This window comes from Bubalus bubalis, chromosome 4 (genome assembly GCF_019923935.1).
Source record: "Bubalus bubalis isolate 160015118507 breed Murrah chromosome 4, NDDB_SH_1, whole genome shotgun sequence".
Lineage (NCBI taxonomy): Eukaryota > Metazoa > Chordata > Mammalia > Artiodactyla > Bovidae > Bubalus > Bubalus bubalis.
The window spans coordinates 61,176,327-61,203,976 of record NC_059160.1 but is presented as its reverse complement, the minus strand read 5'-3'; the positions used below and the strand labels follow the sequence as shown (position 1 = coordinate 61,203,976).

Sequence of the window (27,650 nt, the reverse complement as noted above, 5' to 3'; positions counted from 1 at the left end):
TCTTGTACCTAGAGAAACACTAATGTCATGAACCAATGTCTGGCCCTGGTTCTCCTGGCTAGCCCCTGAGCAGCTTTCCTATTTCTTTTCATCTTTGGCCCATGTACCTTTAACTTTTTTGTTAAGTTTGTTTCTTCTAGAATACAACAAATCTCCAAGTGGTAGTACAACAAGACTGTCCTCTGACCAGCCCAAAGACAATGCTGAAACAAATCACCTTATCATTCCATGGACTCTCATCTCCCTCCATAAATTCACCCTGACAAAGAAGCAGGCAAAGGGAGCCCAGAACCCCATGACACCCCTGTACAGCCTGAAGAATCCAGAATGGTCATCGCTCCTCTTCTCCTGAGACTCAGTTCCCAAATGCCTAAAAGAGCAATAGGTAGATAATTAGACATGAACAGGGTATCAACAGGGGCCAAAGAATTGGCCCTAAAAATAAAGGAAGGGAGGAATGTGATGACCCAGGGACTAAAAAGCTGATAAAACCAAGGAGGGTCTTGGAATGCAGGAACGGAAAAAGCAGACACATATGGTCCTTCCCTCCCCCATGTCATAACTATTAACGGATTTCTGGTCCTCCTGAGCAGTATAATCTGTCTCCCCTCCTACCCACACAAGGAAGGTATTTGCCTTACTCTTCGCTACCCAATATGCATGTCTCATTCAATCAGCAAGTGACCCACAAGACACCTACCCCATTCCTTGTACTTGCACCCTGGATATAAAAGTGGACTAAGGACTGTTCAGCGTTGGTTCTCCCTTGAGCTGGCTCACTGTTCTAACATTCTCTCATTCTTTTTTTCTTTCTTTTTTTAAAAAATTAATTTATTCTTTTATTGAAGGGTAATTGCTTTACAGAATTTTGCTGTTTTCTGTCAAAGCTCAGCATGAATCAGCCATAGCTATACATATATCCCCTCCCTTTTGAACCTCCCTCCCAACTCCCTCCCAATCCCACCCCTTTTGATGCAGAGCCCCTGTTTGAATTTTCTGAGCTATACAGCAAATTCCCCTTGACTATCTATTTTACATATGGTAATGTAAGTTTTCATGTTACTCTTTCTCACCCTCTCCTCCCCTCTCCCCATGTCCCTAAGTCTATTGCGTCTCAGCCTTTTGACTAAGATCAAGTGTAGTATCTCTTCTTATCAGCATCTCCCACTCTAATAAACTTTATTTCCCTCTCATTCTATATGTCTGGAAATTCTTTTCTAACCTGTGCACGGACCACGACAATATCTTCTTTATTTGTGTTTGGAGATTCCTTGGTAAGCTGATTAAAATTTGGGTCATATCTATTTTGATCCTGTAGTGTCTCTAGTGCTCCTATAGTATCTAAAGCTAGAAGAATCTCAATAAATGGTTGTTGAATGAATAGCAGTGATTGAGTCAATAGATGAGGTTTATTTAATTTTCTGTCCTTTCTAAAATTAGATTAAAAGGAATCTGAGTTGTAAATTCCTATAAAATTACTAGATTTTATGTTTTCAGTAATTACTGGAACACTGACAATCAATCAGATGAAAACAGGACCTCTGGTAGATCCTTCTCAACAGTTAGTACTATTATTGTGGAAAAATAACCTGAAAAGTGTTTAGGAAGAGTTTGAACATTTTAAAGTGTATTTAATCCAAAATTTCTCATAAATTTCATTGGAATTCACTGAGTATGATATTTTGTCTCATTCTTGTTTTTATTGTGCTCTATTTGATTTTTAATTTTTTTTATTTAGTAGCACAGAGAGCAACTTTATAGAGACATTTTATCACATAAGAAAGGAAAATGTAATGTTTACTCATAAGATCCATTCATCACAGTAGTTTAGTCAGCAAGGGGGAAAAGGTCTATTCTTCAGAGAAATGGTGATTTAGGATATTCAGGAAATCCCTTCCAAAATCCTGTACATTTAGATATCTTCACATAGACAGTAAGGAAAATAATCCATTTGATTCTGCCTTAGTTCTCATGCTTTTCTATCTGTTTGGATATTATCTGCAAAGTTTTCTGTTTCAGTAGTGATATAAATGTTGATAATATGTTTATAATCCTTAGTGTATTTCCTCTTGGCCCTGTTCTCACATTTGATTCACTGGAGTATTTCCCACTAGCCTTGCCCATATGGTGGATAAAGCAACATTTGCTTCATGCAGGTTAAAATTCATAGAGAAATCACATCCAGAAAGGACCACAGTAACTCCATATCTTGCTTCCCTTCACTGTGTTTGCTCCCATGGCTTCCATGTAACATGTATCAAGGAAATTTATCTATAGAAATAAGGTAATTTCAAATGTGTTGAGATAGAGCATTCTTAGAAATGCTCGATATCTTATCCTAAAACTGAAATAGTTACCGTTTTTAAAATAGCTTCAGTCACCTGAAGTGATGCATTTGTACAAAAAGAGGTAAGACTGTAAAGTAAAAGCCAATGACAACTTTTTCTTAGCATTGATATATACATTCTTAGCTTAACTTTTCATTACATGGAGATGAATAATTTGGAGTTGCCTTTCCTTTCTGTAAATATCAAGGGTTATGAAGAATGAGCACATTAATACTTTCTGTTTGTCTTACTAATTATTTATTCATTGTTAGAAAATTACTCTTTGAGTTTGGTCCTCCTCATGGAATATATGTTTGATAAATAACACATGCTTCAGTTCAAGCAGAAAGAATTTAGAATACTAATTTGACCATTTACTAGCTATATGATTTTGTTTAATATTTAGCCTCTCATTATTAGGTTATTCAAACATTGCACAAAAATATTGTAATGAGTCTGTTAGATGACTGCATAAATCTTATCATTGTCTCTCAAACGAGTTTCCTCAAAAATGGTTATTATTTTTAATATTGGGATCATTTTCCTCAAAGGTAATAAGTGATTTTACTTTTAGGAATAATAATAAAAATAGTATTTACTCTGGGAATGCATGCTTTAAAATTTTTTATATAATATCACTTTTCTTTTAATTAAATTAGCCCTCATAATAATTCCATGAAATATTATAGTCATGTTCATAGTGGAAAAGAAACCTATAACTCAGAGAGTTGTATTTTTAATAATTTCTCTTGGAATACAAATCCCTAATAGTCTCACACGTTTTTAACTAGCAAGTTAAGTCCTGATGCCATATTTTTATACGAATTTATTTCCTTTTTAAGTTAAAAATTATCTTCAGACATAGGTAATAGTTAAAACTGAGACAATTAGGGGAGAAGCAACATTTCTAGGAAATTATACAGATTTTGAGAGTGACTTAGGTCTTTACAGTTTTCCCTTCATTATTCCTATTCATACTTATTGGTGCTTTGGTTTGATTTCCCTTTTCCATTAAGAAAGAAACAAGGACTTTTTTTTTTTTTTTTTTATTTAGGGGTCTGAGAGAAACAGGACTCTGAACTAATTGTAGGACTAGCAAAGGCAGTCATAAAGTAATAATCGGAAAATTATCTAAATTAACTCTTATGAGTTTTTTTTTCCCTTACAGTCATGATGATGTTCTTCCATGGTATTAGATGTCAGAAAACACAATCAGGAGTGGAACGAATCATTCTAGAAAAAGATTAGGGTTGTTATAAAACCAAGCTATTACCCAAGATATCAAATTTAATAAATATTCTGTTCTCTTCTGTGACAAGTTATTCTAGCTTATAAACATAACACCAAGAAAAAGACCCTCAAGTGAAAGGAAACGATAAGGAAGTGGAATACTATGTCGTATGCAAAGGGTGAAAACTGCCTTGAGGATATATGTGTTCATAGAATTACTTATGATTTCCTTAGGAGTCTTAAAGTTATGAAGAGAAAATTCAGTACACATAGAGAATGTGAGAAGCTAATTTGTTTCCAATTATATTGTGGAATTTAGAGAGCTTCCCACTCGTGTCTCACAATTTATATAAAATAAGGAATGTAATCTTTAATAGACATTTAAATATTGTCACTTTTTTAAATTGGTGAATTTGGGCAATGCTAGTGATCTTTTCTCAAAGAAGCCATGCTTACACTTTACTATGGAATAGCATGTGTGTCCTGAAAAATCACTTCCAGTTATCTTATTTACAACAGTGGCCAGCATTTGTTTATCATATAGGTTAATTTTCACTTTCAATGAGCCACCTGCCTGTTTTGACAGTGAGATCCAAGACACTGCTGCTAAGTCACTTCAGTCATGTCTGACTCTTTAAGACCCTATGGACTGTAGCCTGCCAGGCTCCTTTGTACATGGGGATTCTCCAGGCTGAATACTGGAGTGGATTGCTATGCCCTCCTCCAGGGCATCTTCCCAACCTAAAGATGGAACCCACATCTCTTACGTCTTCTGAATTGGCAGGCGTGTACTTTACCACCAGTGCCACCTGGGAAGCCCTTACCAAGACACTAGAATTAATTACAAAGGAATGGACAGAAAGGAATATGTAACTTGTTATCCTAAGTTCCATGGGACTAAGGGGAAAAAAAAGCTTGAATGAGTTGTAAGGAAAAAAAAAAAATAAAACTCGGAAATGATGTCTTAGAAATTTGGATATATTCTTCATTACTTTACCAAAACCATCCCAGGAATGGTTAACACCTCACATTCCAGAAGTGGTTTACACATCAGAGTCATCAGTTCAGTTCAGTTCAGTCACTCAGTCATGTATGACTCTTAGACACAGTTGTTAATTATAGATGATTTTTGTTAACCGAGAACAATGACTTTTATATTTATGAATATGTATCAAATTCTGGGTTGTCTGAATTTATTGAGGAAACTCAGCTTCTTTTTAACATAAATTCATTATTATTACTGTTAATGGAATGACAAAATAAAGGTTTTCATTGCTATTTCATGTTTATACTAATACACTGACAAAATAGAGATTCTATTAAGGGAAGATTAATGTAGAACCTTCCCAGGTGGCACAGTTGGTAAATAATCTGTTTGCCAATGCAAGATTTTCAAGAGACTTGGGTTCAATACTTGGATGGGGAAGATCCCCTGAAGTAGAAGATGGCATCCGCACTCCAGTATTCTTGCCTGGAAAATTCTATGGGCAGAGGAGCCTGGTGGGCTACAGTCAATGGGGCTGCAAAGTGTTGGACACGGCTGAGAAACAGAAACGGAGAGAGAATACTAGTAACATTTAGATGGCATAAATTTTGAAGAAAAACTATTCTCTGGAAGGTAATGTTTGTTTTCAGATATTCATATACTTTGGTTGAGAGCTTAGCTGAAGAGCCAACGGAGCAAAGCAACCATCTGTGGCATTATGACCGAACACCTCTAAGTGAGAATCCTGCCCATGCAGAATGATATATCAGCATCACAGGAGCCTTGATCGGCCTAGGATAGCTGGTTCATCAACATCCCTGCTGGCAGGACTCCCCGGGGTCCCTAAGGGAGCACCACCCTGTTCTTTGGGACCAGGGTCAGGTGCAGAGAGCCCTTCATCCTGGGACTGGGTGCAGCCAGAAAGGTAGTCACCCCTTCACCCATCATGGCTCCCCAATTTGTAGGGAACCTGGTGCTAAACCATTCGTAGACAATGTAATTCTGATTTGGGATTTCCTGTGTAGCAGAGCTGCATTGGAACCAACAAAGTTCCATCTAGTCAAGGCTGTGGTTTTCCCAGTAGTTATGTATGGATATGAGAGTTGGACTGTGAAGAAAGCTGAGCACTGAAGAATTGATACTTTTGAATTGTGATGTTGGAGAAGACTCTTGAAAGTCCCTTGGACTGCAAGGAGATCCGACCAGTCCATTCTAAAGGAGATGAGTCCTGGGTGTTCTTTGGAAGGAATGAGTCTAAAGCTGAAATTCCAGTACTTTGGCCATGTCATGCAAAGAGTTGACTCATTGGAAAAGACTCTGATGCTGGGAGGGATTGGGAGCAGGAGGAGAAGGGAACGACAGAGGATGAGATGGCTGGATGGCATCTCCAACTCAATGGACGTAAGTTTGAGTGAACTCCAGGAGTTGGTGATGGACAGGGAGGCCTGGCATGCTGCAATTCATGGGGTCTCAGAGTTGGACAGGACTGAGCAACTCAACTGAACTGAGCTGATTGATGTAGCAGAGCAGCTCCGTTATTGCTATCTACTGAAAGCTTCAATAATTTGGCCAGTTGATGCCAACAGTTGACTCATTGGAAAAGACTATGATGCTGGGAAAGATTGAGGGCAGAAGGAGAAGAGGATGTCAGAAGCATGGCATCACCATGGCATGATGGCATGGATGACATCACCAATGCAATAGACATGAACTTGAGCAAATTCTGGGAGATAGTGAGGGACAGGGAAATCTGGCGTGCTGCAGTCCACAGGGTCACAATGAGTCAGACACGATTTGGAGACTGAACAACACATTTTGGTTTCCTTAACTCATAACACAGATGCAATCTACTAAAAGTCCACTCTGCCTCCTCTCTTGGCTGTCTAATATGTGAGAAGACTGCTGAAGCAAATCCATTATCTGGATTCCTTTATTCCATTATCTGGGGCCTCAGAAGAGGATTATGAGCTTGCGAAGTTAATTTGAGTCTAAGTGGAAACTTAGAAAACTGTCATGTTATTAAAGATTTCATTCCAATGACTTTCATTTTGGAGACATATCCACTGGGTGACTTTTTCCTGACACATTTAGGTTTTCTGTATTACAGTAGAGAATAGCAATACAAGTAACCACCTGACACAAACTAGGATAGGATGATTTTATGGGGCTTGAAAAAAGACAAAGTCTTTCCCAACATGAGGGAACCCTGTAAGTGTTGGGGGGTGGGGCATTTTACAAGTCAACAGGTAGCATTTATTGTACTGTATTTCCTAGGCTTTAGAAAGATCTAAGTGATGATCCCTGCTTTTTCAATTCAGGTATGTGATTTGGATAAGATTTTTTAAAATTATTCCTACTTTGATTCCAACCTGTAAAACAGGGATTTGATAAAGAAATATTCTATGTGAAACACACATACTGGAATATGGTAAAAACTTACTTTAAACCACAGGCCAATATTACTGATGAACATAGATGCAAAAATCCTTAACAAAATTATAGCAATCATAATCCAACAACACATGAAAAAGATCATACACCATGACCAAGTGGGCTTTATCCCAGGAATGCAAGGATTCTTCAATATCCACAAATCAATCAATGTAATACACCACATTAACAAATTGAAAAATAAAAACCATATAATTATCTCAATAGATGCAGAGAAAGCCTTTGACAAAATTCAACATCCATTTATGATAAAACTCTCCAGAAAGCAGGAATAGAAGGAACATACCTCAACATAATGAAAGCTATATATGACAAACCCACAGCAAACATTATCCTCAATGGTGAAAAATTGAAAGCATTTCCTCTAAAGTCAGGAACAAGACAAGGGTGCCCACTCTCACCATTACTATTCAACATAGTTTGGAAGTTTTGGCCACAGCAATCAGAGCAGAAAAAGAAATAAAAGAAATCCAAATTGGAAAAGAAGAAATAAAACTCTCACTATTTGCAGATGACATGATCCTCTACATAGAAAACCCTAAAGACTCCACCAGAAAATTACTAGAACTAATCAATGACTATAGTAAAGTTGCAGGATATAAAATCAACACACAGAAATCCCTTGTATTCCTATACACTAATAATGAGAAAACAGAAAGAGAAATTAAGGAAACAATTCCATTCACCATTGCAATGGAAAGAATAAAATACTTAGGAATATATCTACCTAAAGAAACTAAAGACCTATATATAGAAAACTATAAAACACTGGTGAAAGAAATTAAAGAGGACACTAATAGATGGAGAAATATACCATGTTCATGGATTGGAAGAATCAATATAGTGAAAATGAGTATACTACCCAGAGCAATTTATAGATTCAATGCAATCCCTATCAAGCTACCAACGGTATTCTTCACAGAGCTAGAACAAATAATTACACAATTTGTATGGAAATACAAAAAACCTCGAATAGCCAAAGTGATCTTGAGAAAGAAGAATGGAACTGGAGGAATCAACCTACCTGACTTCTGGATCTACTACAAAGCCACAGTTATCAAGACAGTATGGTACTGGCACAAAGACAGAAATATAGATCAATGGAACAAAATAAAAAGCCCAGAGATAATCCATGCACATATGGACACCTTATCTTTGACAAAGGAGGCAAGAATATACAATGGATTAAAGACAATCTCTTTAACAAGTGGTGCTGGGAAATCTGGTCAACCACTTGTAAAAGAATGAAACTAGAACACTTTCTAACATCATACACAAAAATAAACTCAAACTGGATTAAAGATCTAAATGTAAGACCAGAAACTATAAAACTCCTAGAGGAGAAAATAGGCAAAACACTCTCTGACATACATCAGCAGGTTCTTCTATGACCCACCTCCCAGAATATTGGAAATAAAAGCAAAAATAAGCAAATGGGACCTAAATAACCTTAAAAGCTTCTGCACATCAAAGGAAACTTAGCAAGGTGAAAAGGCAGCCTTCAGAATGGGAGAAGATAATAGCAAATGAAGCAACTGACAAACAACTAATCTCGAAAATATACAAGCAACTCCTACAGCTCAACTCCAGAAAAATAAATGACCCAATCAAAAATGGGCCAAAGAACTAAATAGACATTTCTCCAAAGAAGACATACAGATGGCTAACAAACACATGAAAAGATGCTCAACATCACTCATTATCAGAGAAATGCAAATCAAAACTACTATAAGGTACCATTTCACACCAGTCAGAATGGCTGCGATCCAAAAGTCTACAAGCAATAAATGCTGGAGAGGGTGTGGAGAAAAGGGAACCCTCTTACACTGTTGGTGGGAATGCAAACTAATACAGCCACTATGGAGAACAGTGTGGAGATTCCTTAAAAAACTGGAAATAGAACTGCCTTATGATCCAGCAATCCCACTGCTGAGCATACACACTGAGGAAACCAGAAGGGAAAGAGACACATGTACCCCAGTGTTCATTGCAGCACTGTTTATAATAGCCAGGACATGGAAGCAACCTAGATGTCCATCAGCAGATGAATGGATACAAAAGCAGTGGTACATATACACAATGGAGTATTACTCAGCCATTAAAAAGAATACATTTGCATCAGTTCTAATGAGGTGGATGGAACTGGAGCCTATTATACAGAGTGAAGTAAGCCAGAAAGGAAAACTCCAATACAGTATACTAACGCATATATATGGAATTTAGAAAGATGGTAACAATAACCCTGTGTATGAGACAGCAAAAGAGACACTGATGTGTAGAACAGTCTTATGGACTCTGTGGGAGAGGGAGAGGGTGGGAAGATTTGGGAGAATGGCATTGAAACATGTAAAATATCATGTATGAAACGAGTTGCCAGTCCAGGTTCGATGCACGATACTGGATGCTTGGGGCTGGTGCACTGGGACGACCCAGAGGGATGGTGTGGGGAGGGAGGAGGGAGGAGGGTTCAGGATGGGGAACACATGTATACCTGTGGCGGATTCTTTTTGATATTTGGCAAAACTAATACAATTGTGTAAAGTATAAAATTTAATAAAATTAAAAAAAATAAAGTAAGTTACCTATTTTTATTAACTTGTTTTTAAAAATCTCCTGAATTATGTTAGCATGGCATAGTAAGTTTACTTTCAGAGACAAATCCCATTGTTATACATGAATAATCCCCTTTTCTGTGTCTTCCCTTTGTGTTTTCTCCTGATGGTTACTTAAAAGAAGTAGAATGAGAAGCAACACAGAAATAAGAGAATTTATCCTCCTGGGACTGTCGGACGACCCACAACTTCAGGTTTTGATCTTTGTCTTTCTGCTCATCACCTACATGCTCAGCATCACTGGGAACTTGACCATTATCACCCTGACCCTGCTGGATATCCACCTCCAGACCCCCATGTATTTCTTCCTCAGGAGTTTCTCCACATTGGAAATTTCATTCACAACTGTCACTATTCCCAAGTTCTTGGCCACCATTATTACGGGAGATAAAACCATCTCTTTTAATGATTGTATGACTCAGTTGTTTTTTTTCATTTTCTTGGAAGTCACTGAGATTTACCTTCTGGTTGCCATGTCCTATGACCGCTACATTGCCATCTGCAAACCACTGCATTACATGACCATCACGAATCACAGAGTCTGCACGCTGCTTGTCTTGGCCTCTTGGCTGACTTCATTCTTAATTATATTCCCATTACTCATGTTCTTCATATAGCTTGATTACTGTAAGTCCAATGTTATCAACCATTTTACTTGTGTTTATTTCCCTTTATTATACCTTTCTTGTTCAGACACCAAATTCCTAGAGATACTGGGGTTTTCCTGTGCTGTGTTTTGTTCTGTTGTTCACTTTAGCATTAATAATTCTGTCCTACACATATGTCATCAGAACAATTTTGAGGATCCCTTCTACCACTCAGAGGACAAAGGCCTTTTCCACGTGTTCGTCCCACATGATTGTCATCTCCATCTCTTATGGCAGCTGCATTTTCATGTGTGTGAATCCATCTGCAAAAGACAGGGTCTCTTTGAGCAAGGGAGTGGCTGTGCTAAATACCTCAGTAGCACCCATGCTGAAACCCTTTATCTACACTCTTAGGAATCAGCAAGTCAAGAGAGCCTTCTTGGACATGGAAAGGAAGGCTATGTTTTTCTCAAGGAAATGAAAATATAAAAGTCCCTATTTCCTGAATTAGAGGCATATGAATGAAGAGCAATTAAATTAAAATCCAGGTTTTTCAAAATTTAATATCCACAGCCTCCCTAGATTCATTTTCATCATTTATAATTTTATTGTCAGCAGTTTACTAAGGATATTTGCATATGTGTATTTTATTTTTGCCATTTAAATTTGAACTCTTCATATATGTAAATATATATACATACACATTTTTTTTTTTCCCATTCAGATTGCAAACCTTCTCTCATGCACTTTTCTTCTGGTGAAATTTCAAAATGCAAGAGAGAATAGCATTTTGTGATTTCACCAGAATTACTCTTTTCAGTAATTGAGTAAATATTGTATCGTGTTTAATCTTATTTTTTATTACCACACAAGGGCAATAAACATAATCTGACAGTCTCATTAGAACATTGCATATACTCTCCTTTTCATATTGTGGCCAATTTAGTAACTACATGAAAAACAGTACAACTTAGAAGAATGATGTGATTACACTTTCTTGAGAAATCAAATAACTTTTCTCATTACTTCGTATAACATTTTCTGTGCTGTATAATTTATCAACTCAAAGATTATTATAATGAAGAAAACTATGAAAGCTATTAGGGAACACTATGAAATAGCCTCCACTTCTTGGGGAACTCCACTATTAGCATGTGTATCATAATAATTCTTTTAAAATGCCTGAAGAAATTATCAATTAAAAACAAAACACAACGTGAGAGTTGCAAGTTAAATTTTATTTGGAGCAATATGAGGATTGCAATCCGGGAGACAGACCTCAGATATCTGTGAGAAACAGATCTAAAGAGGTATAGGGGAAGGACAGTATATATGTGATTTGGTAAAAAGGGAGTACATGTATTCAAGCACATTTCTTTTTGTAGAAAGTTTCTGCTCGTCTCATGAAAAGTCTGCTAGTTATGAGAAACAATCGTCACAATGAAGAATTTTAGTGTTTTTCTTGATATGAGGAGATACAAGAATTGGGCTCATAAAATCAGCTCCTGAGACTGTTTAACTATCTGAAGGCCTGTCCTGCCAGTTTTCCCAGAGCACAAAGTGCCTCACTCCTGCTCTCCACACTGAACTCCTTCAGACGGTGTAGAACATCAGCAGCTGCACAGCACATGATTTAACCCTTGTAGAGACAGATGGCAAGCACTCATGACAAGTGCCAATTTGTAGCTGACAAAATAAATATTACTGGATACCAAATATGACCGCATTTACTGCGGTCAGTTGTATATTTAAATAAAAGCTTGATGTTAAGCTGATCTTTTGATAATCAGTAGCTAAGGGGTGTTATAACTTTCACATATTTGTGACTATTCTGAGATAATAGCTTGTACATACAATTCTTTTAATTGCCTCTTTAAGTGATATGCCTAATCAATAGGAGTAAAGAAGGTAACAAGAGCAAAGTTTTACCATATATAAACTTGAGGGTTTTTGTTAAAAATGCTTATTTTAAGCATTATCATATTGGAAAATATACTGATTAGAATTTATATGAATAATCATACAAGATCATGCAATTCTGGCCCTGAACACTTTTTTCTTTTCTGTTTTCCATGAAGTCAAAAATTTATATAATGATGAAAGGTACTCAAACTCATTCCTCAATTTTTTTTGGTTTTTTTTTATTTTATTTTTTAACTTTACAATATTGTATTGGTTTTGCCATATATCAGCATGAATCTACCACACATACACATGGGTTCAGGATAGGTAACACATCCCTCATTTTTAAACCATTGTTATACAAAGACTGTAACCATAACTCAGGGGAAAGTTATTCCTGATATTCACATACCATACTCAATTGAGAGTCTTAGAACTATCATTTGATGAAACACAAGAAAAACAACTTATAAAAATAATACTGAGTATTCCACGTTGTAGGGAAATCATGCCATTACTTTCTCCTTCCCTCATGCTGAAACATTTATAAATCTAAGCTCACAGTATTTTCACATGGTGAGAAAGATTAGACTTGTTTGAGGATTGTGAGTTCTTATTCACTCAATAAAAATATACAATTAATAATAGATAGGTTAGTTCTGGGAATTAAAAGATCTGTAAAAATATTACAAAATTTATGAAGGAGCCTATGCTGATATTATCAGATAGTGCAGCTCTCTACATCATTCTATACAAACTCTTTAGTGTTTAGTTTAAATGTTTGCTATCAGTATAATCATTTTGATTATCAATAGCATGGATCAACACAAACTTTTTCTGTAAAAGGGTAATATATTAATAATTTAGAGTTTGCAGGCATAGTGTCCCTGATGCAATTACTCAGTTCTTCCTGTCTTTATTTTTGATGCAGCTATGAACAACATGTAAATGAAAGGGCTCAGGTGTGTTCAATAAAACTTTTAACAAAAATAGGTGGTGGGTCAAATTTCCCAGTGAGCAAAGGATCGTCCACCAACCTCCTGTCTTAGAATTTTACTAAACATTGACCCATATATTATTTCTTATTTAAAATAAGGTAGTATGACTAATAGGTCCATCTAGTCAAAGCTAGGGTTTTTCCAGTAGTCATGTATAGATGTGAGAGTTGGATTATGAAGAAAGATGAATGCTGAAGAATTGATGCTTTGAAATGTTGTATTGGAGAAGACTCTTGAGAGTTCCTTGGACAGCAAAGGGATCCAAAGAGTCCATCCTAAAGGAAATCATTCCTGAATCTTCATTGGAAGGACTGATATTGAAGCTGAAATTCCAATACTTTGGCCACCTAATGTGAAGAACTGACTCAGTTGAAGAAACCCTGATGCTGGGAAGGAAGGAGGGTGGGAGGAGAAGGGGACAACAGAGGATGAGATGGCTGGATGGCATCACCGACTCAATGGACATGAGTTTGAGTGAACTCCGGGAGTTGGTGATGGACAGGGAGTTCATGGGGTCACAAAGAGTCAGACACGACTGTTATTGAACTGAACTGAAGAGTGAAAATTTCAGAAATCCACATTATTCCTGAGATTCTTTTTCTCAAACAAAATGGCTTATGTTGTAACATTTTATACTTCATCAAATACAAACAAATAAAAATAATTTACAGAAAATTCTGAAGCAATATTCAGCTTTATTCAATTTATTTAGTTCAACTTGTGGGGAAGTTCAGAATAGGAATAAATGAAAAGGAATCATATAACTGTAGTGAAAGACTTTTGAGAGAATATGAATGAAGAAATAATTGACCAGAACTTTATTTTTTAATGCTACAGTTAGTTGCATTTACTGGAGAAAAAGATAAACTTTTGGATGGTATCCTTAAAGGCTTGCTTCACTTGCTGGTTCCTCAGTGTATATATAAACGGATTCATCATAGGAGCAACAGAAGTATCCAGAATTGCTACTCCTTTCATCAAGGATGCCTTTTCTTTTGCTGAAGGGTTGATATACACAAATATACAGCTTCCATAAGAGATGGAAATGACAATCATGTGAGAGGAGCATGTAGAAAATGACTTTTTTCTCTGACTGGCAGAAGGCAGCCTCAGAATTGTCTTGATGATGAACATGTAGGATAGAATTATTAATGCCAAAGTAAAAAGCAGAATCACTATTGCAGAGTAAAAACCAATCACTTCAAGGAGCCATGTGTCTGAGCATGATAGTTGCAAGAGAGGGAAGTAGTCACAAGTAAAGTGATCAATGATATTAGAACCACAGTAATCTAATTGGAGAAAAAGTATAACAGGTGGGAAGATGTTTAAGAACCCTGCCAGCCAAGCACAAAAGACAAGCAATACACAGACTCTGTTGTTCATGATGGTTGTGTAATGCAGGGGTTTGCAGATAGCTACATAGCGATCATAGGACATGGCAGTTAGAAGATAAAATTCAGTGATACCCAAGAAAATGAAGAAAAACAGGTGAATTGTACAATTATTGTATGAAATTGCTTTGTCCCTGGTGATAATTGTGCCCAGAAATCTAGGAATACAGACAGTTGTAAAGGAGATTTCTAATATAGAGACGTAACTGAGGAAAAAATACATAGGTGTCTGTAGATGGGAGTCCACCAAGGTGAGAATGATGATGGTGAAATTTCCAGTGACACTTAATATATATGTGATGATTAAAAAGAGAAAAATCACAATCTGAAGCTTTGGGTCATCTGATAGCTCCAGAAGATTGAATTCTGTGCGTCTTGTGTGGTTTTTCATTTCTGATTCTTTTCTCCCTCATTAGAACAGAAAATGTATGCTCTCCCTGAAGTTGCTCAGTCATGTCTGACTCTTTGCAACCCTATGGACTGTAGCCTACCAGGCTCCTCTGTCCAATCAAATTTTCCAAGCAAGAGTACTCGAGTGGGTTGCCATTTTCTTCTCCAATATGCTCTCCCTATAGGACATAAAAAATGTTAAAAGATATTTGCGGATAGAATACAAAAGTTTTAAAGCTTCCATCATGAAGTAGTGTTTGACATTGAAAACCTCTCTTCCCATACAGTAACTTCTCCAGTTTCCTTTCAACCTTTCATTCAAGTAATGAATATTATCTGAAGTTAAATATTGAGCTCTCATCTTCAAAAATACACTCTCACAGGCCATGGATGAAATAAAAGTTACATGTTAACATTTAAACTGGGACATTTCTTCTACTGTTTTCTTTCTTAAGACTTCAAATTTTGTATACCTGTGGCAGATTCATTTTGATATTTGGCAAATCTAATACAGTTATGTTAAGTTTAAAATAAAATAAAATTAAAAAAAAAAAGACTTCAAATTACTCTTTAAAATATTTAGCTTTCTTGGTGATAATATGATATTTAATTTATTCTTCTCCTTTCCTCAGTATTATAAAAACCAGTATGCTTTGTAGATAATCTAAATACAGAGTTTATAATCTTACAGAGGCTATGTAGCCCTCTTCCACATTTATATTTTGAATAACTGAGGCCCACTTTGTTTAGGAAACTTTCACAAGTTTAAATGACTCGTTCACATAGTAAATATCTCACTTTAGAATATGTGTTTTCAATGGGAATATTTTTTTGGTGTTCTCTTTTTTCTTATGGGTTTGGTTGATGCAACCCTTTCCCACATCGCTGTTTTCTATTTCTGATAACAGGCCAGAAGGACAAGAGAGTGTAACGTCTGCTACTAAAATAAATATTGTCTAAAAATAGTTTTGTTCATGCAATGAGCACATCAGTTTTGTTTTGTTTTACAATATTGCTTTAGAAAGTGACCAAGTAGATGGTCAGAACTTTTACTGGGAAGCAGATATTCCTTTACACAGAGAATGTCATTTCATTTCTGTAGCAGAAAACAATTTAACTTAAGAAAAGTTAATGAAAAGCCCTAGACTTATTGCTGTGCTGGTTCTTCAGGACTCTATGAATAGTCTTCTTGTTAGTAAATAATCACATTTTAATATCAGAAAGGTTTTGAATTCACAAACCCATAAACAAATACTATTTTAAAACATTTTAATGAAAAGGAATCATATTATTATACTTGAAAATAACAAAGATACTTACTCCCTGGTTCTTCTTAATGATTTAGTCTCAAATTTTAAAGTCTGATTACTTCCATATTTATATAAATTCAGAGTTGGTGAATTGAGTTGACAATTTATTTGGTTTCTTTTGTACTCTCAAATCAAGTATGGTGTTTTAACTTTGTCATGGCTCTCAAGGTTTATAGTTCTCATTATGGTTAGACTGGTAATATTTGACCCACAATAGCCTTCATTCCTGCTGCTGCAAAATTGGAGGAATATTTTCATTATAATGCAATGCATAGTTGCTCTTTGTCTGTTACCCAAGCTCTGTGTAAAATCTTAATTACACCTGGGCAGACTCATAAAGTACTTCGTACACTTGCTCCTTTTTATATAATATGAAACACTACTTACTAAGACATTTTCTTTGTATTAATGCAAAGATTTTAAATGAATATTTTGTAATTCTATGATAATCTATCTATACAATTTAAGTAACATTTTCCTTAGGCTTCAGAGCCTAACATATTCTACAAATTCTACTTTGAAAAACAGAAAATAGGAATGTTCTTCTCTATGTATGTCATACACATGGAACTGGATTTATTTTATCTGTCTCCTGTTAGCCCAGGGGAATCTAAGCAAAGAGAGCACCAATGAGGCATCATTAAAAGATACATGTGAATCAGTTTTGTAAATATGGATTTAAAAAAATGTAAAAAGGCAAAATGACTGAGATACATGAGGCAACTTCAGAAACAGCATGTGATACTGAGTGCATGAAAATTTAATTTATATCCTGCAACTTTACTATAGTCATTGATTAGTTCTAGTAATTTTCTGGTGGCTTTTTCAGAGTTTTCTATGTAGAGGATCATAAAATCTGCAAACAGTGAGAGTTTTACTTCTTCTTTTCCAATTTGGATTCCTTTTGTTTCTTTTTCTGCTCTGATTGCTGTGGCCAAAACTTCCAAAACTATGTTGATTAGTCATGGTGAAAGTGGGCACCTTGTCTTGTTCCTGACTTTAGGGGAAATGTTTTCAATTTTTCACCATTGAGGATAATGTTTGCTATGGGTTTGTCATATATAGCTTTTATTATGTTGAGGTATGTTCCTTCTATTCCTGCTTTCTGGAAGGTTTTTATCATAAATGGATGTTGAATTTTGTCAAAGGCTTTCTCTGCATCTATTGAGATAATCATATGGTTTTTATTTTTCAATTTGTTAATGTGGTGTATTACATTGATTGATTTGCGGATATTGAAGAATCCTTGCATCCCTGGGATAAAGCCCACTTGGTCATGGTGTATGATCTTTTTAATGTGTTGTTGGATTCTGATTGCTATAATTTTGTTAAGGATTTTTGTATCTATGTTCATCAGTGATATTGGCCTGTAGTTTTCTTTTTTTGTGGCATCTTTGTCAGGTTTTGGTATTAGGGTGATGGTGGCCTCATAGAATGAGTTTGGAAGTTGACCTTCCTCTGCAATTTTCTGGAAGAGTTTGAGTAGGATAGGCGTTTGCTCTTCTCTAAATTTTTGGTAGAATTCAGCTGTGAAGGCGTCTGGACCTGGGCTTTTGTTTGCTGGACAATTTCTAATTACAGTTTCAATTTCCGTGCTTGTGATGGGTCTGTTAAGATTTTATATTTCTTCCTGGCCCAGTTTTGGAAAGTTGTACTTGTCTAAGAATTTGTCAATTTCTTCCCTGTTGTCCATTTTATTGGCATATAATTGCTGATAGTAGTCTTATGATCCTTTGTATTTCTGTGTTGTCTGTTGTGATCTCTCCATTTTCATTTCTAATTTTATTGATTTGATTTTTCTCCCTTTGTTTCTTGGTGAGTCTGGCTAATGGTTTGTCAATTTTATTTATCCTGTCAAAGAACCAGCTTTTGGCTTTGTTGATTTTTGCTATGGTCTCTTTTGTTACTTTTGCATTTATTTCTGCCCCAATTTTTAAGATTTTTTTATTCCTACTAACTCTGGGGTTCTTCATTTCTTCCTTTTCTAGTTGCTTTAGGTGTAGAGTTAGATTATTTATTTGACTTTTTTCCTTGTTTCTTGAGGTATGCCTGTATTGCTATAAACTTTCCCCTTAGGACTGCTTTTACAGTGTCCCACAGGTTTTGGGTTGTTATGTTTTCATTTTCATTCGTTTTTATGAAAATTTTGATTTCTTTTTTGATTTCTTCTGTGATTTGTTGGTTATTCAGCAGCCTGTTGCTCAGCCTCCATATGTTGGAATTTTTAATAGTTTTTCTCCTGTAACTGAGATCTAATCTTACTACATTGTGATCAGAAAAGATGCCTCTAATGATTTCAATTTTTCTGAATTTACCAAGGCTAGATTTATGGCCCAGAATGTGATCTATCCTGGAGAAGGTTCCATGTGCTCTTGAGAAAAAGGTGAAATTCATTGTTTTGGAATGAAATGTCTTATAGATATCAATTAGGTCTAACTGGTCTATTGTATCATGTAAAGTTTGTGTTTCCTTGTTAATTTTCTGTTTGGTTGATCTATCCATAGGTGTGAGTGGGGTATTAAAGTCTCCCACTATTATTGTGTTATTGTTCATTTCTCCTTTCATACTTGTTAGTATTTGTCTTACATATTGTGGTGCTCCTATGTTGGGTGCATATATATTTATAATTGTTATATCTTCTTCTTGGATTGATCCTTTGATCATTATGTAGTGACCTTCTTTGTCTCTTTTCACAGCCTTTAAGTCTATTTTATCTGATATGAGTATTGCTACTCCTGCTTTCTTTTGGTCCCTATTTGCATGGAAAATCTTTTTCTAGCCCTTCACTTTCAGTCTGTATGTGTCCCCTGTTTTGAGGTGGGTCTCTTTTAGACAACATATATTTGGGTCTTGTTTTTGTATCCATTCAGCCAGTCTTTGTCTTTTGGTTGGGGCATTCAACCCATTTATGTTTAAGGTAATTATTGATAAGTATGATCCCCTTGCTATTTACTTTATTGTTTGGGGTTCGAATTTATACACCCTTTTTGTGTTTCCTGTCTAGAGAATATCCTTTAGTATTTGTTGGAGAGCTGGTTTGGTGGCGCTGAATTCTCTCAGCTTTTGCTTGTCTGTAAAGCTTTTGATTTCTTCTTCATATTTGAAAGAGATTTGCTGGGTACAATAATCTGGGCTGTAGGTTATTTTCTTTCATCACTTTAAGTATGTCTCACCATTCCCTCCTGGCCTGAAGAGTTTCTATTGAAAGATCAGCTGGTATCCTTATGGGAATCCCCTTGTGTGTTTTTTGTTGTTTTTCCCTTGCTGCTTTTAATATTTGTTCTTTGTATTTGATCTTTGCTAATTTGATTAATATGTGTCTTGGGGTGTTTCACCTTGGGTTTATCCCGTTTGGGACTCTCTGGGTTTCTTGGACTTGAGTGATGATTTCCTTCCCCATTTTAGGGAAGTTCTCAACTATTATCTCCTCAAATATTTTCTCATGGTCTTTCTTTTTGTCTTCTTCTTCTGGGACCCCTATGATTCAAATGTTGTAGCATTTAATATTGTCCTGGTGCTCTCTGAGATTGTCCTCATTTCTTTTAATTCATTTTTCTTTTTTCCTCTCTGATTCATTTATTTCTACCGATGGACAGGGAGGCCTGGCGTGCTGCGATTCATGGGGTCGCAAAGAGTCGGACATGACTGAGCGACTGATCTGATATGATCTGATCTTCTAATTCATGAATCCTATCTTCTGCCTCTGTAATTCTACTATTTATTGCCTCCAGAGTGTTTTTGATCTCATTTATTGCATTATTCATTATATATTGACTCCCTTGCATTCCTATACACTAATAATGAGAAAATAGAAAGAGAAATTAAGGAAACAATTCCATTCATCTTTGCAATGAAAAGAATGAAATACTTAGGAATATATCTACCTAAAGAAACTAAAGACCTATATATATATATATATAAAACTATAAAACGCTGTTGAAAGATATCAAAGAGGACACTAATAGATGGATAAATATAACATGTTCATGGATTGGAAGAATCAATATAGTGAAAATGAGTATACTACCCAAAGCAATTTATAGATTCATATAGTATACTGTATTGGAGTTTTCCTTTCTGGCTTATTTCACTATGTATAATAGGCTCCAGTTTCATCCACGTCATTAGAACTGATTCAAATATGTTCTTTTTTATGTCTGAGTAGTACTCCATTGTGTATATGTACCACAGCTTTCTTATCCATTCATCTGCTGATGGACATCTAGGTTGCTTCCATGTCCTGGCTATTATAAACAGTGCTGCAATGAACACTGGGGTACACGTGTCTCTTTCCCTTCTGGTTTCCTCAGTGTGTATGCCCAGCAGTGGGATTGCTGGATCATAAGGCAGATCTATTTCCAGTTTTTTAAGGAATCTCCACACTGTTCTCCATAGTGGCTGTACTAGTTTGCATTCCCACCAACAGTGTAAGAGGGTTCCCTTTTCTCCACACCCTCTCCAGCATTTATTGCTTGTAGACTTTTGGATCGCAGCCATTCTGACTGGTGTGAAATGGTACCTCATAGTGGTTTTGATTTGCATTTCTCTGATAATGAGTGAAGTTGAACATCTTTTCATGTGTTTGTTAGCCATCTGTATGTCTTCTTTGGAGAAATATCTATTTAGTTCTTTGGCCCATTTTTGATTGGGTCATTTATTTTTCTGGAGTTGAGCTGTAGGAGTTGCTTGTATATTTTTGAGATTAGTTATTTTTCAGTTGCTTCATTTGCTATTATTTTCTCCCATTCTAAAGGCTGTCTTTTCACCTTGCTAATAGTTTCCTTTGATGTGCAAAAGCTTTTCAGTTTAATTAGGTCCCATTTGTTTATTTTTGCTTTTATTTCCAATGTTCTGGGTGGTGGGTAATAGAGGATCCTGCTGTGATGTATGTCAGAGAGTGTTTTGCCTATGTTCTCCTCTAGGAGTTTTATAGTTTCTGGTCTTACGTTTAGATCTTTAATCCATTTTGAGTTTATTTTTGTATATGGTATTAGAAAGTGTTCTAGTTTCTTTCTTTTACAAGTGGTTGACCAGATTTCCCAGCACCACTTGTTAAAGAGATTGTCTTTAATCCATTGTGTATTCTTGCCTCCTTTGTCAAAGATAAGGTGTAAGGAAACAATTCCATTCACCATTGCATTGGAAAGAATAAAATACTTAGGAATATATCTACCTAAAGAAACTAAAGATCTATATATAGAAAACTATAAAACACTGGTGAAAGAAATCAAAGAGGACACTAATAGATGGAGAAATATACCATGTTCATGGATTGGAAGAATCAATATAGTGAAAATGAGTATACTACCCAAAGCAATTTATAGATTCAATGCAATCCCTATCAAGCTACCAATGGTATTCTTCATGGAGCTAGAACAAATAATTTCCCAATTTGGATGGAACTACAAAAAATCTCGAATAGCCAAAGCTATCTTGAGAAAGAAGAATGGAACTGGAGGAATCAACCTACCTGACTTCAGGCTCTACTACAAAGCCACAGTTATCAAGACAGTATTGTACTGGCACAAAGACAGAAATATAGATCAATGGAACAAATAGAAAGCCCAGAGATAAATCCACGCACACTAAGTTACCAGTTTCTTCAGACTTTTTAAAAGAATTATTATTGTATATGTGCTAAAATTGGCATTCCCCCAAAGCAGGGTCTGTATCATAATTTTCCCTAAGCAACTATTCATTATAATAGTTTTTTGAATTGAAGAACAATATAGTGATGTTTGAATGGCATCATCGAGTCAATGGACATGAGTTTGAACAAATTCCAGGAGATAGTAAGGAATGGGGAAGCCTGGGTGCAGTCTTCTGCAGCCGGGGAGCTGCAGTCCATGTGGTAGCAAAGAGTTGGACATGACTGAGTGACTGAACAACAGCACAGAAAATATTAAACTCCATAATGGTAAAAGTTTTTTGATTTCTCAATAAAATGTAATTACATTTTTCTTTTAGTTGTACTGTTTTTCACATAGTTACAAAGTAGGCCACAGTATGAAAAGGAGAGTGTGTGCAAGATTCTAATAAGACTGTCAGATTATGTTTATAGTCTCTGTGTAGTAAATTAAAAATGAGATTAAATATGATTTAATACGCATTTAATTTCTAGAAAACCTGATTTCTGATGAGATTGTAAAACACTATTATTTCTTGTGTGTACATGCTCTGCCTCTTTCTGACTTTAATTTTCTAAAAATTAGTGTGAAATAATGAAATTAAAGGTGTTTCAAAGAATGAAATAAAACCACTCTCATAGTAACAGACTAGAAAGACTAGCCCTAAAGGAAGAAAATTACATGAGAGAAGGATTACAAATTGAATGGAAAAAAACTGTATACTGTATAAGCACATATTTGTGTATATATGTGTATATATATATATATATGAAGAATTCAAATTTGAATGGAAAAAGGAAAATATACATATGCAAATATCCTTGATAAACTGCTGGCAATAAAAATATGAATGATGAAATATGAATCTAGGGAGGCTGTGTGGATATTAATAGATTCTGACATTCCTGGATTTTAATTTAATAGCTTTCCATTCCTATGTGTCTAATTCATAAAACAGGACTTTTATTTTTCATTTGCTTTAGAAAAATACAGTCCTTCTTGCCATGCCCATGAAGATTCACTTGACTTGCTGATTCCTTAGGGTATAGATAAAGGGGTTCAGCATGGGAGCTATGAAGGTGTTTAGCACAGCCACCCCCTTACTCAAAGACACCCTGTCCTTTGCTGATGGATTCATATACATGAAAATGCAGCTGCCATAAGAGATGGAGATGACAATCATGTGGGAAGTACACGTGCAAAAGGCCTGTGTCCTCTGAGTGGTAGAAGGGATCCTCAAAATTGTTCTGATGATATATGTGTAGGACAGAATTATTAATGCTAAAGTGAACAAGAGAATAAACACAGAACAGGAAAACCCTACTATCTCTAGAAATTTGGTGTCTGAACAAGAAAGGTATAATAAAGGGAAATAATCACAACTAAAATGGTCAATAACATTGGACTTACAGTAATCAAGTTGAAGGAAGAGCATTACTAATGGGAATATGGTTAAGAATGAAGCTACCAAGAGGCCAAGACAAGCAGTGTGCAGACTCTATGATTCATGATGGTCATGTAATGCAGCGGCTTGCAGATGGCAAAGTAGTGGTCATAGGACATGGCAGCCAGAAGATAAAACTCAGTGACTCCCAAGAAAATAAAAATAATAATAATAATAACTGAGCCATACAATCACTAAGAGATTGTTTTATCTCCTGTAATAATGGTGGCCAAGAACTTGGGTATACTGACAGTTCTGAATGAAATTTATGATAAGGAGACATTTCTGAGGAAGAAATACATGGGGGTCTGGAGGTGGATATCCAGCAGGGTCAGGGTGATAATGGTCAAGTTCCCAGTGATGCTGAGCATGTAGTTGAGGAGCAGAAAGATAAAGCTCACAACCTGAAGTTGTGGGTCATCTGACAGCCCCAGGAGGATAAACTCTGTTATTTCTTGTTGTTGCTCATTTTTCTTCTTCTTCTTTTGAGTAACCTTCAGGAGAAAACACAAAGGAAAGACACAGAAAAGGGGATTATCCATGTATAGCACTGGGATTTGGCTCTGAAAGGAAACATATTATGCCCTGCTAACATAATTTAGGAGATTGTTTAAAAGTTAATGAAATAGATAACTTGTTTTGAAGTAAGTTTTTACTACATGTCAGATTTGTGTTTCATATAGAATGTTACCTTACAAAATCTCTAGTTTGCAAATTGGCATCAGGCTAAAAATATTTTTAAAAATCTTATACAAAAAACATATCCTTCACATGAAAAGCAAGGATTATAATCTATGTTTTTTCTCAACCTAGGAAATACAGGAAGATAAAAGCTACCTCTTGACTCTTAAAAAGAGTCTCCACAGGATCCCCTCCTATTGGGATACTCTCTGTCTTTTCTTCAACCTCAGTAAATCATCCTATCCTAATGTCTGTCACCTAGTTTCTCATATAATGATTATTTCCTAGTGTAATATAGAAAAGCCAAATGTGTCAGGAAAAAGGCCATTCAGTGCATATGTTTCAAAAAGGAAAATCATGGAAGATGAATCTTGAGTTATGTGACAGATTTCTAAGTTTTGAATCAAACTCACACTCACCTTCTCAACCTCCTACTCATGTGAAGCCTCAGATAATAGAATAAAGGAATCCTGGTCATGTATCTGTTTTGGTGATCTTCTCAGATATTAGATAGTCAAGAGTAGAAAGGAGACAGAGTGGCCATTAAGTATATTGGATCTGTGTCATGAGCTAAGAAAACCAAAGTGTGTCAATATCTGCTACTGCTGCTGCTAACTCGCTTCAGTTGTGTCCGACTCTGTGCGACCCCACAGACGGCAGCCCACCAGGCTCCCCCGTACCTGAGGTTCTCCAGGCAAGAATACTGCAGTGGGTTGCCATTTCCTTCTCCAATGCATGCAAGTGAAAAGTTAAAGTGAAATCGCTCAGTCGTGTCTGACTCTTAGTGACCCCATGGACTGCAGCCTACCAGGGTCCTCCATCAATGGGATTTTCCAGGCAAGAGTACTGGAGTGGGGTGCCATTGCCTTCTTCATGTCAATATCTAAAATAAAACATTACCTTCAGGAGAACACTTTTTTCTTCCAAATCTCTCTATCTAAATACTATTAGCATTCTCTCTCTATATATATGTTTATATTCTGATTTTTATATTATATTTGTATTTTATCGACAATAATATTCCTTTAATAGAAGTTCTATTTTGTCAGGCTACTAGTATAATCCATGAAAGAGCAATAAAGTCTTTATTTGTCATCATAACTAACAGTAGCAGAAATCATTTAACCAGTTTATTTCAATATCTGAATCATTGACTACAGTAAAGTCTTTGACTATGTGGGATCACAACAGACTGTGTAAAATTCTTAAAGAGATGGGAATACCAGACCATCTTACCTGTCTGCTGAGAAACCTGTATGCAGGTCAAGAGGCAACAGTTAGAACCAGACATGAAACAATGGACTGGTTCCCAATTGGGAAAGGAATACATCAAGGCTGTATTTTGTCACCCTGCTTATTTCAATTCTATGCAGAGTGAAGTGAAGCGAAGTAACTCAGTCGTGTCCGACTCTTTGACACCGCATGGACTGTAGCCTACCAGGCTCCTCCCTCCATTGGATTCTCCAGCTAAGAATACTGGAGTGGATTGCCATTTCCTTCTCCAGGTGATCTTCCCGACCCAGGGATCGAACCCAGGTGTCCTGCATTGCAGACAGATGCTTTAACCTGTGAGCCACCAGGGAAACCCCAGAGTACATCATGTGAAATGCCAGGCTGGATGATGCACAAACTGGAATCAAGATATCCCGGAAAAATATCAATAACCTCAAATATGCAGATGATACCACTCTAATGGCAGAAAGTGAAGAGAAACTAAAGAGCCTCTGGATGAGGGTGAAAGAAGATAGTGAAAAAACTAGTTTAAAATTCAACATTTAAGAAACTGAGATCATGGCATCCAGTTCCATCAGTTCATGGCATATAGATGTGGAAACAGTGGAAGCAGTGACAGATTTTCTTTCTTGGGCTCCAAAATCACTAAGGACAATGACTGCCACCATGAAATAAAAAGATGCTTGCTCCTTGGAAGAAAAGCTATAACAATCATAGACAACATATTTAAAAGCAGAGATATAACTTTACCAAAATGGTCCATATAGTCAAAGCTATAGTTTTTTCAGTAGTCATGTATGAATGTGAGGGTTGGACCCTAAGGAAGGCTGAGCGCCCAAGAATTGATGCTTTCAAATGATGGTGCTGGAGAACACTCTTGAGAGTCCCTTGGACTGCAAGGAGATGAAACCAGTCAATCCTAAAGGAAATCAATGGAGGGACTGTTGGTGAATGAAGCAGCAATACTTTGGCCACCTAAAGTGAGGAGCCAACTCATTGAAAAATACCCTGATGCTGGAAAAGATTGAAAGCAAAAGGATACTGGGGCATCAGAGGGTGAGATGGTTAGATACCATCACTGACTCAATGGACAAGAATCTGAGCAATCTCTAGAAAATACTGAAGGACAGGGAAGCCTAACATGCTGCAGTCAATGGGGTGGCAAACCCTGGACACTACTTAGTGACTGAACAACAACAACAATAACAAATTTCAATATCATTCATTTTGTGAATTCTCATTGACTTGTAGCTTTTACATTCTAGTGTCAGGAGATAACTTTTTACAATAGCATACTTAATTTCAAGGTGTGGGTTTGTTGATTTGTAGTGTGTAATTTATTGTAACATTGTGAAAATTCTCACAATTTTTTTTTTCTCTACAAACCTGAGCTCTCTTTTCATTTACTCCTCTGTATAGCAGAAAGTAGAGCTGCTGCTGATTTAGGGAAAATTCCAACTGAGGTCAGTGGTGGCCAGTGCACTGGGAAAAAATGTGATGTTCACATTAAAATGAACCTATCCTTTTGCTAATCCTCAATGACTAGAGAAAAAAGTTTAAGAGCACTTATAAGAAAAGCAAGCCTTACAAGCATAATTTCTTAGGCAAATGTATGGCAACTCAAGTATTTGATAGATATTTAAAATTTAAAAGTCATTGTTCTCAATGAACAATCCTCTGCAATTAACAGCTATTTATGACTCTAATCTGTAAATCATTTCTAGGATGTGAGGTGTCAACCATTCCTGGGATGTTTTTGGTAATGTTATAAAGAATATATCCAAGTCTATAAGTCATCATTTCATACTTTCCTTACTAATGGCTCATTCACGTTTTTTCTAGTTCCAAGGATCTTAGGATAGCAAGCTTCATGTTCCTTTATGTCTCTTTCTTTTTAATGAATTCTAGTATCTTGGATAGCTCAGTGTCAAATTAGGCTTGTGGATCTTTGAAAATGAAAATCAATCTATATAATAAGCAAATATTTGCCATTGAGTTAAATAAAATTTGGGGTTAAATAAAATAACTGGGAATGATTTTCAGGACACATCTGCTATTTCATAGTAAATTATAAGAATGGCTTCTTTGAGAAAAGATCACCAGCATTCCCTAAATGCTACAATTTGAAAAAGCAACACTATGTAAACGTCTATTAAGGGTTGAGACATTGTTTTCCTTATTATCTAAATTGTGAGACATGGGTGGGAAGCTCCATAAATTCCACAATATAATTGGAAACAAAAGTTAGCTTCTCACATTCTCTATATGTACTGACTTTACTATTCCTAACTTTAAAACTCTTAAGAAGTCATAAGTAATGCTATGAACAAATATAAACTCAAGACAGTTTGCACCATCAGTGTTAATAAAGGTGCATACATGCTCAGTCATGTCCAACTCTTTGCAACTCTATGAACTATAGCCCTCCAGGCCCCTCCATCCATGGGATTTCCCAGGCAAGAATACTGGAGTGAGTTGCCAT

At 36.1% G+C, this 27,650-nt stretch overlaps 1 protein-coding gene and 2 pseudogenes across 1 annotated transcript; 1 reads left to right on the top strand and 2 right to left on the bottom strand.

Annotated features, from left to right (window-relative positions):
* The first annotated feature begins 9,633 nt into the window (after positions 1-9,633).
* LOC123333083 lies at positions 9,634-10,673 on the top strand (annotated as a pseudogene).
* A 3,209-nt stretch (positions 10,674-13,882) lies between these two features.
* LOC102399636 (olfactory receptor 6C3-like) lies at positions 13,883-14,874 on the bottom strand. Its single transcript, XM_025282509.3, has one exon. It carries the CDS (start codon positions 14,872-14,874, stop codon positions 13,930-13,932), a length of 945 nt encoding a protein of 314 aa, XP_025138294.3. The 3' UTR covers positions 13,883-13,929.
* Positions 14,875-22,789: 7,915 nt separating this feature from the next.
* On the bottom strand, positions 22,790-27,650 carry LOC102414074 (annotated as a pseudogene).

What these genes read in the sequence shown, in the direction of transcription:
- LOC102399636 (XM_025282509.3), bottom strand. Translation starts at nt 14,874, where the DNA reads ATGAAAAACCACACAAGACGCACAGAATTCAATCTTCTGGAGCTATCA.